Source organism: Miniopterus natalensis, chromosome 11 (assembly GCF_054644295.1).
Source record: "Miniopterus natalensis isolate mMinNat1 chromosome 11, mMinNat1.hap1, whole genome shotgun sequence".
NCBI lineage: Eukaryota > Metazoa > Chordata > Mammalia > Chiroptera > Miniopteridae > Miniopterus > Miniopterus natalensis.
The window spans coordinates 7,442,809-7,457,865 of record NC_142091.1 but is presented as its reverse complement, the minus strand read 5'-3'; the positions used below and the strand labels follow the sequence as shown (position 1 = coordinate 7,457,865).

General features: G+C 56.7%; 1 protein-coding gene across 1 annotated transcript in view; it reads left to right on the top strand.

Annotated features, from left to right (window-relative positions):
- The window catches only part of CEP164 (centrosomal protein 164), a 54,219-nt gene extending 41,555 nt beyond the window's left edge, over positions 1 to 12,664 (top strand). Inside the window, exons 16-33 of the mRNA XM_087821515.1 lie at positions 428 to 559; positions 637 to 853; positions 1,756 to 1,833; positions 2,051 to 2,182; positions 2,518 to 2,640; positions 3,690 to 3,833; positions 4,233 to 4,316; positions 4,458 to 4,526; positions 4,851 to 5,026; positions 5,383 to 5,509; positions 5,825 to 5,892; positions 6,286 to 6,493; positions 7,620 to 7,727; positions 8,309 to 8,423; positions 8,926 to 9,267; positions 9,982 to 10,048; positions 10,870 to 11,021; positions 11,207 to 12,664. Of these exons, the coding sequence (XP_087677641.1) occupies positions 428 to 559; positions 637 to 853; positions 1,756 to 1,833; positions 2,051 to 2,182; positions 2,518 to 2,640; positions 3,690 to 3,833; positions 4,233 to 4,316; positions 4,458 to 4,526; positions 4,851 to 5,026; positions 5,383 to 5,509; positions 5,825 to 5,892; positions 6,286 to 6,493; positions 7,620 to 7,727; positions 8,309 to 8,423; positions 8,926 to 9,267; positions 9,982 to 10,048; positions 10,870 to 11,021; positions 11,207 to 11,274 (2,410 nt within the window). The 3' untranslated portion in view covers positions 11,275 to 12,664. The remainder of the gene's footprint in view (positions 1 to 427; positions 560 to 636; positions 854 to 1,755; positions 1,834 to 2,050; positions 2,183 to 2,517; positions 2,641 to 3,689; positions 3,834 to 4,232; positions 4,317 to 4,457; positions 4,527 to 4,850; positions 5,027 to 5,382; positions 5,510 to 5,824; positions 5,893 to 6,285; positions 6,494 to 7,619; positions 7,728 to 8,308; positions 8,424 to 8,925; positions 9,268 to 9,981; positions 10,049 to 10,869; positions 11,022 to 11,206) is intronic.
- The last annotated feature ends 2,393 nt before the right edge of the window (positions 12,665 to 15,057 follow it).

Below are 15,057 nucleotides of genomic sequence, written 5' to 3'. Positions count from 1 at the left end.
AGCATGAACAAAGGCCGAGGAGCGAGGAGAGCGGTGGGCTTTAGAGGTAGCAGCTCATCTGATGTGGCTAGAGCAGAATCCAGGGGTGGAGAGTGAAAGGATGTGGACTCAAGTCAGGCTGGGGTCAGTCTGCATCTGTCCTTAGCGGGTGCTACACAAGACGAACCTGGAGGCAGAGGGAGCCTTGGGGAGGAAGGCTGGTCTGGGATCGGCTTCCTGAGGCAAAGGGCAGGTGGGGCTCATGGCCCCCTTTACCCTGGGAGGTACGGGGAGGCAGCAGGACCCAGAGGCTGAGGTCAGGATCACCTCTAAGAGTTTATAAGCTTCGCAGGCAGGCTATAGGCTTTTGAGAGCCAGGAGCCAGGAATATGACTAGAAGAGGAGAGACCGGTGGCCTTCCAATGCTTTCCTTGCCTTTCCTCCCTAGTCTCCTGAAGGAGCAGCTACAGAAAGCCACTGAGGAGGAGGGGGCTCGGATGCGAGAGGAGGAGGGCCGGAGGCTGTCCCAGCTCCAGGCGCAGGTCCTGTCTGGCGCAGAAGCAGATGAGAGCCAAATCAGGTGAACGCCGCTGTGAGCTGCCGTCCCGGGGCGGCCCGAGTGCACCGGCCAACCGACATTCCCCTCTGTTTGCCCAGGGCCCAGCACGAGGCTTCCCTGCAGAGGCTGAGGGAGGAACTGGAGTCTCTGCAGAAGGCCGAGAGGGCCAGCTTGGAGCAGAGAAACAAGCACATGCTGGAGCAGCTCAGGGGAGAGATGGAGGCTTCGGAGCAGAGGGAGGAGGCTGCGCTGAATGCTGAGAAGGAGAAGGCTTTGAGGCAGCTGAGGGAGCGGCTGGAAGGGGAGAGGAAAGAAGTGAGCAAGTAGAATTGGACCTTCCTCTCCGACACGTGCCTGGGCTGCCTGGGGAGGGACTGAGTGTGGAGGAAGAGCAGCCTTGGGTATGCAGGTGGGGAGACAGGCAGAGAGTGGGGGCTGCACAGGTGGGTGCAGACACCATGGACCCACTACTCTGTGTCACCCAGCCTGTCTCAGGGCAGGAACAAAGCTTGGTCCCCGCGGAGCGGAGGGTGTGCAGCGGTCCAGAGGCTCGCTGTAGGGCCGCTGGGCCTGTAGTGGTTGGGCGTTGTCAGTGGCAGTGAAGAAGTTTGAGGGAGATGGCCTGTGGATCTTGGGAGGTTTTATGACCAGAAGAACTTGAAGCAGACCAGAGGTCCTGAGACGAATGTGCCTGCCCCCGTCCTTGTCTCGGACAGCTGTGGCGACCTCCCATCCTCCTCTCTTCTCTCTGGCCTTCAGATGAGTGGCTTGCACACTCAGGAGGCTTCCCCCTTGTCCTCCCTGTCCCTCTGCTGGGAGGCTCTGTCTCAGGCTACGTGGAACTGTTTCCTTGGTGAGGGGTGGAGCTTTGCTCAGACCAGGAGAAACTCGCAGGGTTTTCAGTACTGAGTGCTAAAGCCTCCAGCCTCTGCCAGGCCTCACCCACAGGCATGAGTGTCACCCGAGCGCCTGTGGCAGCAGTGGCCTGAGGCTGCCTCAGTGCTCCTCCACTGTGGCCCTGTGTTCTGTTTATCTGCTACTTGCAGACTTTAGGGACTGAGTTATAGCGGGAGAACAAAGACCTACCTGTGGTTCCCCTTAGCCCCTTAGCTTGAGGAGTGTTGGGAATGGTTTTCCTGGCTCCTCCTTGTCTAGGGTCAGTGCCCAGCTAGCCTTCTCTGCCCTGCATCCCTCACACGCCCTTTGTTGCTCCCCAGGCAATGGCAGCGCTGGAGAGGGAGCATAGAGCTGAGCTGGAGCGGCTCTCGTCCTCACTGGAGGCCAAGCACAGAGAGGTAGATGCTGCCAGCCTGGACATAAACCTCAGACTCCTTCACTGCTCGTCCCTAGAAGTACTCAAGCCCACCCCTGCCATGAGGGAGGGAGCCTTTCTCTCCCCTTCCACCCCCCGCAGCCCCATGGGGAGGAGCACTGGGTTCCTGGGAAGTGAGTCCCCCTTGGCCACTCTGTAGTGCTCTCTGAGAGTCACCCTCCTTGCTGGGCCCTCCTCAGGTGGTCTCCAGCCTCCAGAAGAAGATAGAGGAAGCTCAGCAGAAGGAGGAGGCCCAGCTGCAGGACGGCCTGGGGTGGGCGGAGCAGAGAGCTCAGCACAAAGCTCACCAGGTGCTGGAGTATGAGCAAGAGGTGAGTGCTGCACTGTCTCTTTGCTTGAGTCGCTGCCTTCTTGCATGGGGTGCTGCGTCCTCTTTTGGGGTGCTGCCTCCTCAGCTTGGAGTGCCATCCTGGCCCAGAGGGTCATTGCTTTGATGGCTCAGCTGGGGTTAGCACTTCTCAGCCCACGCCCTTGTGTGTGGGAGGTGGTGCTGAGGTGTGGCTGTGTGCGTCGTGTGTCACGCACCTGTGACGGGCATGTCGTGTGCCTGGGGGGCCTTGGGATGTGCTGTATGAGATCTTCAAGTGCTTCAGTCTGCGCACATGGCCCACTCAGTCCCGCGTGTTGTGTGCCTCCTGCCCTGCAGCTCGGTGGCCTCCTGAGAGAGAAGCGCCAGGAGGTGGAGAGGGAGCATGAGCGGAGGATGGAGAGGATGAGGGAGGAGCACCGGCAAGCGGTGGCCGAGGCCAGAGAGCAGTATGAAGCCCAGGTGACTTGGCCCCCCCTGCACGCGCGCTCATGGGCACAGAGCCTGGACCCTCCCCAGCTGGCCAGAGGGCAGGGAAGAGGGAAGCCCGTGGGCGTGGTTGGTGGGAGGCCTCTTCCCTGGCCCTGCACCAGCAACGTCATTTTATGTCTAAAGCGTTGGGTGAGGAGTGAGCCCTCTTTTTCGGGCAGGTGCACCTTCCTCTCGTGATAACAGCTGGCACTGAACTTGTCCTGCGTGCCAGGCACTGTCCTAAGCTCTTTATATAGATTAACTCATTTAGTCCTCACAGCACCCTTAGGGGGCATGAACTACCATTATCTCCATTTTCAAAGTGAGGAAACTGACTTGGGGAGCGTAAGCAACTTTCCCCGACCACCATGGCTAACAGGCAGGAGCTAGGGTTCAAGCCAAGACTACCTGATTCCAAAGCCTCAGTTTTAACTACCCTAACGCCATGCCTCCAGGCTGCATAGGAATCCAGGGCACCAAGGAATAGAGGGCAGGAGCCCAACAGTGTGTGAGTGTTATCTGCCGTCTTCAGCCTTGGCCATGGGTGAGAAAGGTCAGCTATCCAAGTGGCTCCTCTCTGGCTTGGTGTGCTTTGCACAGTGTGGGGTGGCCGGCGTTAGCCTGCAGCGGGGCCTCTGCCCAGGGTGTCCTGCTGCTGCTCCAGGGACTGCAGCACCCCAGGCTCTGTACCATCTTCCCCAGGCAGAAATAGCAGCCATGATGGAACGAAGTTGATTCCCTTCCCAAACCAGTTCTGACCTTGCTGAGGGACAGTGGTACTTTATTAATGACCTCTTTTCCCTTGAGGAATGGAAACTGGACGTGATGGAGTGGTAGGGGGCTCCCCAGGGGTTTCCTCACCACATCTGACCAGCCTCTGCTTCAGAGTGGGCTGCAGACTTTCTGGGGGGAGGATCATGCTGTCCTCTCCTCTCTTCTACGAGCTGGCCTTAGGAAACTGCTGGAGTCCTTGATCTTATGGACTCAGGTGGCAGGGGTGGGAGGCCCTGCAGTTTCCCATGGCGGCCCCCTCCATGCAGGAGAGGAAGCAGCGGGCTGAACTGCTGGGGCACCTGACCGGAGAGCTGGAACGCCTGCGCAGGGCTCACGAGCGAGAGCTGGAGACTGCAAGGCAGGAGCAGGGCCGGCGGCTGGAGGACTTGGGGCTCCGACAGCAGGAGCAGGTGGGGCTCTGGGCAGTCCTTCAGGGCCACCTCCATGTGGGGCAGAACAGGGCTGGGGCATCAGGAGAGCAGGACGGAGCCCAACAGCTTCAGGAGTGGGGTCTTGCTGGCCATCCCCAAGCTGGGGCATCATTGCTCTTTCGTTTTCTGGGAACATCCCTGGTATGAGAAGAGGAGGCCAGCCCCTTTAGGGCCTTGGGGTTGGCACCTTTGCTTCTCCTTGCCCCCACTGGGAGTAAGTAAGGTGTGGTGCTTTCCTGGGAGTTGCAGGGCCAGATGGGAGGAAGCATGAGCCCACTTGGGTGGTACTATGGTATGGTCAGGACCCCTCCTGTCACTCAGCTAAAGTCTTGTGCCCTTTCTGTACTTACATTTTTCCTCCACCTTTGCTCTGTGCAGGAAAGGAAACTCCAAGAGTTAGAGTTGGATCTTGAAACCAGAGCGAAAGACGTCAAGGCCAGATTGGCTCAGCTGGACATTCAGGTGAGGGAGTGGGGTGGAGGCTAGGATCTTGAGGTGCTCTTGACCTTGGAGTCATAGCTCCCCCAAGAGAGGATGGGCCTTTCTACCCCTTAGCCTTGGAGCCTGGAGATGGCCCAGGGGCCCCTTTCATTCCCTCCTCAGGAGGAGACTGCCCGGAAGGAGAAGCAGCAGCTCTTGGACGTAAGGAGGCAGGTGGTGCTGAAGAGCAAGGTTTGTCTGCCTCTCTCAGCCTCGGCCTCCCTCTCTCCCCCGACTCCCTTTCCTTTCTTCCTCTCCCCCCATTACCCCACCTCTGTCCACTTGATCTCTCAGGGCATGGGGCTACTCCACAAGCAGCACCACTGTGTGGAAGCAAGCTCGGGTTGCTCAGGGAGCGGCTGTGGTGGGAGGATGGGAGCTGCAATGTGTCAGCCCCTCCACATGGGGCAGAACAGTGTCCTTTCCCCTCCTCCTGGTGTCCCTGTCCTCAGGCTTCTGGCTCCCTGCTTTCTCCCTACTCTTTCTCCAGGTGCTTCTGTCTTTTCTTCTGCCCAGGAAGTCACAGCTACCCATCGACACCTGGAAGAGGCAAAGAAGGAGCACACCCACCTGCTGGAGTCAAACCGGCAGCTCCGAACAGTTCTCTGCGAGCTGCAGGCCCACAAGCTGGAGTTGGAATCCCAGGTGGACGTGCTGCAGACCCAGGCCGAGAGGCTGCAGAAGCACATCAGGTGGCGCGGGCACCCTGCGTGGAGCCACCCTCTGCCCCTCGCATGCCCTCTGACCTCTGCTGCTCAGAGCCCTGTCTGCACGTGCTCAGTTCACAGGCAGAGTGGACCAGGCTCTGTCTGCTGCATGTTGTAGGGATGGGGAGTCTTAGGAGGTTCTGAGTAGCTGGGGTCCTGGTTTTACTGTTCATGCCCCAGCCCCGCTCAGGGACTTTGATGGGAGTGAAGGGATGGAGATAGTCTTGCTCTCTACCTCAGGTGGGGGCTTGAAGCCCTCCAGGGGTTCTTATAGTGTGCTGCCTGGTTTGCTTCATCACGTGGCGCTGCCTTACCTCCCTGCACCTCCACTCCCCCCTCAGTGACCTGGAGGCCAAAGCTCAGAGGAAGCAGGATGTGTTGACAGAGCTGGCGGTAGAGGAGAGAAGAGCTTCCCCGTGTTGTGAGCCAGATCTCCACATCGAGGACCTGAGGACATCCCCTGGGAGTGTGAGCTTCTCTGGCCTTGGAAGCAACAGAATGGCTGGGCTGGGGCACCAGGAGGGATGGGGCGTCAGGGGGGTGAGGTACTAGGAGAGGGTAGGGTACCAGGGAGGTCCAGGCTGTGCTCTATGTAGGGCTTTTGGCTCCTCTTCTTACTGTTCCCCACCCCAATATCCATCAATCAGATGATCTCTGCAGTGAATAGTGCCTGGTGCTGGCAAAGCATCATGTCTAGACCCTGGGAGGGATTTCAGGGCTGCGAGCCTGCAGTGTATCTGCTTGTGTTACAGTTAGTGGGTCTTTCCTATCATGTATCCCTAGAACCAGACCAAAGAGGTACCCTCTTCTCTCTCCCAGAGCAAGGAGGATGCCGGCTTGTCCTTGGACAGGTGAGTTCTGATAGCCTGTCTTATTTTGGGTTGACACCATGAGGTGTGAGTGCCTGTACCACGGAGCTGGGGGACTGAAGACAGGTGACAGTAGTCACTAGTGGGTCTTGGTTCAGGGAAGTTGATGCCACTGTGATTGTTGGCACAGCATGCTAGCACCTGCTGATCCTGGTTGAGAGTCAGGCCAATGGGAGTGTCTGGCTATCTGCCTGGAGGCCTTTCAGAGTCCGGGTGGGTGCCGCACACCCCATGCTATAGTCTTAAACGGCCACATTCCTACACACTGCCCAGCCCAGCCAAGCAGTTTGTGCCCAGGATGGAGCTCTGCTGGGGGTGTGTCTGGTGATCCTCTCAACCTCCCTGCCCGCACCCACCCATGCCTGTCCTCCACAGCTTCCGGCACTACCTCTCTGCAGAGGGGGTGGCTCTCCGCAGCGCCAAGGCCTTCCTGGTGCGGCAGACACGTTCCATGCGGAGGCGGCAGACTGCTCTGAAGGCCGCCCGGCAGCACTGGTGCCAGGAGCTGGCCAGTGCCCCAGATGCAGCCAAGGACCTGCTAAGCACCAAGGCCCTAGGAGATGTGCGAAAGGACCTGGAAGAGGTCAGTGCCTGGACAGCCTCCCAGCTCTGGGGGAGGGAGGTCCGGGGAGCAGGATCAGCACTTGCCTTGGGACTCACCCTCCACTGCTCATGCTGGGGACTCCAGGATAGTGGCTGTACAGCCCTTGGCTCGTACACAAGTCATCTAGGTGGGCAGAAAGGGGCATGAAGGTTATATATCTCCTCGAGGATGAAGGCACCACGTCCAGAAGGCCGTGCACAGTGTGCCGAGTGCTCTCTCAGTAAATTGTGAGGCTGTGCACTGCGTGCGGGATGCTGTCTCATACATAGTATATCTCGAGGCTGTGCACAGTGTGCTGGACGCTGTCTTATAGTAATTCACAAGGCCATGCACTGTGTGTGGGACGCTCTCTTGTGTGGGTCTCACAGTAACCACAGGTGATGTGCAGGTGGTAGTGTTATTCTGTTTTCTAAGTGAAGAGTACAGGAGGTTTTCAGAATTTCACATCCTGTACCTTGCTTGTCCATTCCACATGAAAGACTGTTCATGGCTGGAAATCTTTGAGTATACACTCGGCATGAGATTGAATTACTTCTCTTCTGTACTTCTTTGGTACCCTAATTTGCAAGGAAAAGCCAGTCTTCATGATCACTCTTAGTTAGGATTGCAGATCTTTGAGGGTCCTGACAATTGTACTCAGTCCCTTAGAATTCTGATGGTGCTCAGAGCTGGCAAGTAAGCTGGGCCCTGTGCCCCTCAGCCTGGCTTGGGGGCAGCAGAGTACAAGAGTCTGGTACAGAGCTGCAGGCTTCCCAGGGGTGTGCATGTGCTCCCGGGCCCTGCCATTGCTCTACTGTGTTCCTCCTGATGACAGTGACAATGATGATGATAGTGGTAGTAGTTGGAGCCATGATAATAGTGACCATTTGGTTAACAGTAACCATGTGAGAATTTATTAGCTATGGATGTGGTGCTAAGCGTGTAGCATACTCTGTCTCTTTTAATTCTCATGACCCCATGAAAAGTAGTATTTTTCTTTCTCAGACAAGAATCTGGACTGAGAGTTAAGTAATTTTTTCACGATAACCAGCCAACAGAGGGCAAAGCTGGTACCCCACGGTCAGTGTGGGATTCACATTTACCCTCCCTTCCTCCCTGACTGCAGGAGACCAAGCACCTGGAGGAGATGAAGTCGGCCATGAGGAAGGGCCGAGACCTGCTGCGGAAGAAAGAGGGGAAGCTGAGCCAGCTGGAGGCCTCTCTTCGGGATGAGGTGCAGCCCTGTGGCCATATGGCCTCAGGTGGCCACAGCTTCCTTTTCTGTGCCCAGGATACGGTTGGGTTCTTTGGTCCTCTGTCGAGGGCACTGGGTCTCTGGGGCCCAGGACTGGCACTAGGCTTAGGGCTGTGGGCCTGTGTGAACGGCAGTGGCTTGCGCTTAGAGGTTGGTTATCTGTGCTGAGTGGTTCTGAGACCCGGAGCCTCTTTCTAAAGTTTCTTGAGAGAGGATCTAGCCCTGGCCCTTCCCCTGCCATGGTACCTGAGGACAGATGTTCCCACCTGGGAGGTTGCCCAAGGTTCCCTCCCTTTTTGTGGGCCTGTACTCTTCCCTGGATGCCTGAGGCGTGGGTGTGGCAGGAGGGAAGCTTAGGTGGAGACACTGCAGGGAGAATTTACTGGGAAAGGGTGGACAACTGTCTGGTCCTGGTAGCCTTGCTACCTGTGTCTCAGGGCTGAGTTCTGTTAGCCTAGCCTCCCTTCCACCCCCTGAAAGGCAGCCTGCAGGATGTGCCTCTCCCACGTACAAAGTGCTCAGGACCAGTGCCAGCAATAACTGCTGCTTCTACCCATAAGGCTCCAGATGAGGGTACTCTGAGAGGAGCCCCCGCCAAGAAAGTGGTGACTTTTGACCTCAGTGACACGGAAGACACTAGCAGTGGAAGTTCAGAGTCCTGCTCCCTGCCTCACAGTGAGTGGTGGCAGCGAGGCGGACAGGGAGGGTGGCAGGGGAAGGGTTACAGTTTCCATGGAGAGGGAAGAACTTCGGGAACAGAGGTGCAGCCCCCTTCCTCAGCTCTGTGTGAATTGGCCTCTGGGTGCCAGTGTCTGGAGCAGGTTCCCAGTAGATGCTTGGGAAGGAGGGAACCACTCTGGCTTTGCTAGTCCACAGGATTGGGAAAGCCTTCTGAATGCACAGAGTCCCTAACTGTGAGGGTGCCCCTGTCCGCCACTCTGATCTCTGCAGCCTGGCCTGCAAAGCGAGAAGCCCTCCTGCTCCTTCCCCAGGGCCTCTTTCGTAGGGCCAGTTTCCTGTCTCCACTGTCTAGAACACAGAAGCTCTGCCCTCTCCCAGTCAAGGCCAAGGCGCTGTTGCCTGGAGGAATGGGGAGTGGTGGCCGGTAGGGAGCCACTATGTCACCCCAGCATCCGAAACCTGAGTCCTTCTTTACCACCTGCCTCTTCCCTTTCAGTCAGCCTGACCGCAAGCCCCACCTTCCCCAACAAGATCCAGTACTTGAGCAGCTCCCTACAGCGGATCAGCAGCCAGCTAAACGGGGTCCTCAGCATGCTGGGGGGCCTCAGCTCTCAGCCGCCACTCCTCACTCCCACCCTGGCACAGACCCCGTCCCCATCCTTCCAGAGGGCTCCCGTTCCCTCTTACCCCTCCCTGGTCCCCATCTTCCCCTCATCCCCCAGGACCCCTGTGTCCACCCAGTGGGCCTGGGACCAGGGGCTGGGCCGCAGGCTCTCCTCCTCCGTGACTCAAACAGTGGATGACTTCCTGGTGGAGAAGTGGCACAAGTACTTTCCAAGTGAGCTTCCTTCCGGACATGTGGTTCTGGGCCAAGCCTTCCCCCTCCCCCACCTCCTCTTCCTCCCTTCTGTCACCTACCCCACCGCCTCCCTGGGTCCCTGGGAAGGAGACCTTGCTGAGTACCCAGAAGCTGTGGGCTCTGTGGGTTGGGTGGCTGACTGGGGCCTTTAGGACTCCAGAGCTCAGCAGAACCTGAAAAGTCATCGTCGTCATCATCAGAATAGCTACTGTTATGTGCACTATGTCATAGGCCAGGCATTTTATATGAAGGTATTCATTTAGGTCTTACAACCTCTGAGGTACAAATTCTTTACCCCGTTGTTACAGATGGGGAAACTGAGACTTAGGGAGGTTAAGCAGTGTGTTCCAGGGTGCCCAGTGAGTGAATGGCAGACTGAGTTTTGGTCAGATCCAGGCTTCAGCTTGGCACGGTGGCTGCTGTGGCATCGTAGCACTGTTCAGTTAGAGGGAAAAGTTACAACTCCCTGTTCCACCCATATAGTTCTAGAAATAAAATGAATAGGGTGATTCCTGTCTCTCACCTTTCACTTCAGCTACTGAAAGTATCCCTGTTTGTATTTGTTTTGGGGGCACTGCCTTTTCAGTTTTGGGGAGGCAGAAGGTGCTGGGGAGCAGGGAGGTGGCCTGCGTGGCCCGGGTCTGGCTCAGCTGCCCCACTGTCCACTGTGAGTGATTTCTTCCCACTTTCCAGCTGGAGTCCCCGTCCTCAGCAGTGGCACCACCTCCTTGGAGAACAGGCTGGGTTACATGTCTGCCAGGTAAGACTCCCTATAGCTCAGTGTGGAACCACACAGTTCAGCTGTGCACTGCTCTGCCCTGAGCTGATGGGACCTCTAGGGGAGCAGAACTCATGGGCGTGTACCCAGAGAGGCCAGGCAGGCCCCAGTTCTCAGAGCTGCCTGGGTCTTAGACACTCCTCCATGCAACCGGAGGAGAATCTCTGGGGAGCACAGCTCCATGAGGAACCTGTGAGACGACAGCCCTGGCTGGACCCTGCCCACTGCCCTCCCATAGCCCCTCGAGCCTTGGAGCAGAGTGTGGCCTTTTTCTTTGCCACTCTCTGTGTGTGCTTCCTACAGCTTCCTGCTTCCTCTAGTCCTGTGAACAACATCTGGAGTGAGAGGCGCACCCTGTGGGGGGAGACAGATGGACAATTATTTAAGCCTGTTATTTCTCACTCATCTTATTCCTTACCAGATGTATCCCCTCCCACCAGACCCCCAACCATAAGTACCCCCCCTCACCCCTTTTGCCAGTTTGGGAGCTGATGCTGGGCAGGTATTTGAGTGGACACTGTGGAGAGATTTTGCTGGTGATATTGGCCAGGATCTGTGGAGCCTGGAGTCTCCATGTCAGTATTCACCCAGGAGGGGTGGGCACACTTCAGAGGGGCATCCTGCCAATAGAGGAAGCTTTGAATTGCTAAAGAGACCCCAAGCCTGCAGCTGGTATCTTGAGAGGAAGAGGGAGGCGCCGTGATGGCCTCTTGCTGTGTTGGCCTCTCCTGGCTTTATCACAGGTCCCCCTTCCTCTGACTCTCCTGCCTCTCTCCCTCCTCCTGCTGTGCTTCCCTTCCCAGAGAGCAGCTCCGCCTCCTGCAGCATCCGCACTCCCACATCCCGGAGGTGGGCAGTGCCAACTTGCAGGGCATGATTGAGGCTAACCGGCAGTGGCTAGAGCATTACAAAAATGACCCTAAGTTATATCCTTTCAGCCAGTTCTCGAACCCTGGCCCCTTTCTGCTGTAGCTGCCTGATGGCTGAGCTGGGCTGCTGGCGGCTATTTGTGCCCCAGGGGTCCCAGGCGGATCCTGTTTGGCTTCTGACCCTTTCCCCCATGGCCCTTCCCTGGTGCTTAACTGACTGCAGTTTTCCTTCACCTTGTGGCCAGACATCTTTTCTCAGTGCACAAGCCAGGAGCCACTTCGGGCCTCCTGCAGCTGGGCCTGGATGAGAACAACACGCTGAAGGTGTATCGCTACTGAGGCCTGCGCGGTCGCATGCGGTGCACCTGGCTCCCCTGCACCCACATCAAGTGCCTGAGGAGGGGCCTGCACTTCATTTCCTCTGATGGAGCATCCTCCTGTCCCGCCTTTGCTGCTGCCGCCCCACTTGAAGCTCGGAGGAACTGTGGGGAAATGGGCTGGGTGGAAAGGATGGTACAGCCGGGAGCAGTTAGCCACCGCAGCGACCAGGTGGCGGATCTCAGCTGAAGCACGTGGGCCGCTGCGAGCTCCTGCGTGGGTATGGCAGCCCTGAGGATGAGGGGCACCACCGGGCACAGGGGCACCTTCAGGAGGAAAGGGCGGCATTAGAGGAGCTGATATGAAAGGCCAGGGACTCTCTTTGGAGCCCCACTGATCCCTTGTACCTGCAGGGCACGCATGGTTCAGTGTATGGTCCTCACTTCACAGAGCAAAGCCCCAGCCTGTTGGTACCCCGGGCCAGGCTCTGTCTCCAATACCTCAGCCTCGTAGAGCCCAGAGCTTTCTTCCCATTTTCCTTTCCTTTTCCTTTTTCTTTCCTTTTTTGTTTTTTAATGTCCTCTTTCTTGAGTCCTCTGTTTCTCCTTTTGAGTAACTCAGGATTGGCCCAGAGCCCTGCCAGAGGTTGCTGGAGGCAACCAGAGTTTTGTCACCTCTCTTCCCTCTCCTGGCACTATGCTGTCCTCAGGAGCACCCTCTCCCTTTCCCTTTTCTGGGGCTCCTCCCCAGAGCCCTGCCAGCTAGCTTCTCAGGTCTCCAGCACACAACTTCAGTAAGACGACAGCCATAGGAGAAGTCTGGGGTGGCTTCTGGTCCTCACCTCGCTTTCTCCGCCTCGGTGTATCTATGGGTTCTGGTTTCCGTCTCTCTTTTCTACCTGTGCCCAACCCCTGCTGCCTCTTCTCAGAGCTCGGAGACTCCTTCTGAAGGAGGTGAGGGCGGGGCCAGTGCCTGGCCTTGGCGTGAGGGGCCTTTGCCAGTGAGGCTGCTGCCATCTGTACAGCTCCCTACAGCCCCTCTCAGCGGGCTCCTGGGGATCACAGGAGACGCTGTCTGACATCCGTCTCAGTGTTTAAAGAAAATCCCCCCTCTGTTTTTCTTGTCTTGAAAGCTATGGGGTTATCCTTGCCTCTCTAATACATAGAGACGAACCCTCCACCATCCCATCACGAATTTCTTTGTGCTGGAAGAAGAAACTAAGATCCAATAGGCTTTTATCTACCCCCCAAGGCCATACTTCCCAGTCATCAGTCTACCACACAGAAAAAGTCCATTTTGTAATTTGGCTGATTCTGTGTGCTTTGGGACTTTCTTATGTGTCACAACCGTCTCTGGTAACAGTCCTGTGTTTTGTACATCAATTAAACCTGTGCTGGTCCAGTTTCTACAAGGGGGCTGTGTGAGTGTGTTTCCTCCTCTCCGAAGGCCTTTGTCTCCTTCCACTTCAGAGCAGAGGAAGGAGAAATTAATATTCACAGAACATCTCCTAGGCAGCTGGTCCAATCACAACAAACCTGTGATGCAGAGATTGTCTTCGTTTCTCTGAATGAGGAAATCAAGGTTCAGGGACCTGTAAGTGCCTGGGGTCCTGGATAAAGTAGCCGAGTTCCCTGCAAGGCAGAGCCCTCACCCCCATCCCTGCGCCCTGGAGCTCCCTGTCCCCTGCCGCCAGCCTTGGGAAGTGCTGACCTCCATCTCTCCCTTTGTCCCCCCTCCGTGTTCCACTACCTACCAGACAAAACCCAATGTGCCATTTCTCAAGGGCCACTGTTTTCCCTGTGCAGACAGGTGAAAGATAAACCCGTGAAGTCCTAAGCAGGCAAAGTTAGGTGGGTATTGTCCCCACCCCAGTGGCGTAAACAACCTACATACAGTACAATCTTGGATCTGCAGCAACAGAAATGCTGGGAGACCCAACTTGAGAATGGCCCATTTAATGGATTTGCATAAGAAAACCAACTTAGAGACAAAGCATCCACACTAACCCAGGCTCCATGTGTCCCAGTGTCCTTGCTCTGATGAAAGGAGAGATGGAGAAGTAACATTTGTCTAATGCCTCTATGCTATGTGCTTTTCATGTTATCTCCTGTGATCCTTTTAACCCAGGAAGTTGGTATTCTTTTTTTACAGGTGAGGAAATTTAGGCTCAGAGAGGTTAAATGACTAGAGCTCAAGGTCACCTAGGATTTGAACCCAGGCCCTCCTCTGACAGCCGAGTTCTGTTGACCACACTCCCTCCCCTGTGTCAGCATCCCCTGTCTTCCTCCTCGCTCGCAGAACAGTCCTGGCCAGCTTTGGTCTGTAGACCTGGGTCCCAGGAAGGGGGTGGCTTCTAGGTGAGTAAGCAAAGCCCCTGGCCAAGGCTTTTTCCAGACTCCAGAATCATCGCGTCTCTCCCCTCATGGATTTCAGAACCTACCTGGAGAGTCTAGAATCAGACAGGAGCTGAGTGGAGCCTACAATGGCCGGGTCAGTGCGCTCATGTTTGCCAGTGGAGCGGCCTGGAGAGATGACCAGTTGTCCAGTTAGTGTGTGGCAGAGGTGCAGCCAGAGCCAGGAACTGGTTCTCAGATTCCCAGCCTGAGGGCTCCGGAATATTTTTAAAGGACATTTATTTTGAATAGGCTGTGTGTTCATGTGCTCAATGCTCAAATGCTAGAGAAGTCACTCCTCCCATGGGCCATCTGGTTTCCTCCTTGAAGGTAACAAGTGTGCCAGTTCCCCCCGGAGATTTTGTGCAAAGACGAGGAGAGTGGGCACTGTTTCGATAGTCTTGCCCTTCTGCTGGTGGACTTAAGGGTCATTCCTCATATAGAACAAACCATTTCCCAAAGCTCTCCCGTGAGACACTCCCTGACTTTTCTTATGGGAGCAACGTTGGGAATGATAACAGCCCACCCACCCCTCAACTGCTACAGAATCTTCCACACACAGTGGCAGTGTGGCCAGGAGGGAAGCAGCCCTGGCTTTAGCACACCTACAAGCTCTGTGGCCTGAGCAAGCCCTTTCCGGGCCCATGCCTTCCCTGGTCTGAAGCTCAAAGCCTGAATCTTCGCTCCAGGGAAGAAGCAGGGTGGCTGTCTCAGCCTCAGTGACAGAGGGCCTGCTGTGGGTGGGGAGCCGCCCTTATCCAGGGCCCTGAGATAGGGCTCAACTAGGGAGGGTGCTGGGCTGGGGAGGGGTGCTGGCTGGGGAGGGGTGCTGGGCTGGGGAGGGGTTCTGGGGTAGGGAGGGGTGCTGGGCTGGGGAGAGGTGCTGGGCTGGGGGAGGGGTTCTGGGGTGGGGAGAGGTGCTGGGGTGGGGAGGGGTGCTGGGCTGGGGAGGGTTGCTGGGCTGGGGAGGGGTGCTGGGGTGGGGAAGGGTGCTGGGCTGGGGAGGGGTGCTGGGGTAGGGAGGGGTGCTGGTCTGGGGAGGGGTGGGGTGGCCAGTGCCAGCTCTTCAGTGGAGGTGGGAAGTGAAAGCTGTCACCATGTCCTGATGACTTGGGAAACGCCTGTGCCTCCTTCCTCTCCATCTCCTGTCTTCCACGCCTGTACTTCCTCTGAATCTGCCACCTCCAGCAGGTGTGAGGCACACACAGGCACAGTCACTGTTTGCCGTTATGGAGAAGGGGGCGCCTGCTCTTGGGAGGCAGGAAGCAGCGGGACAATTTGGTGAGTCCCACTCTCGGTTAAAAGCAGAGGGGGCGTGAAACAAGCATATTCTCTCTGTGCCTCAGTGTTCACATTTGTAAGTGGGGTTAATAGTATCATAAGGTGGTTGTGAGGATTAAAGAAGTTAATC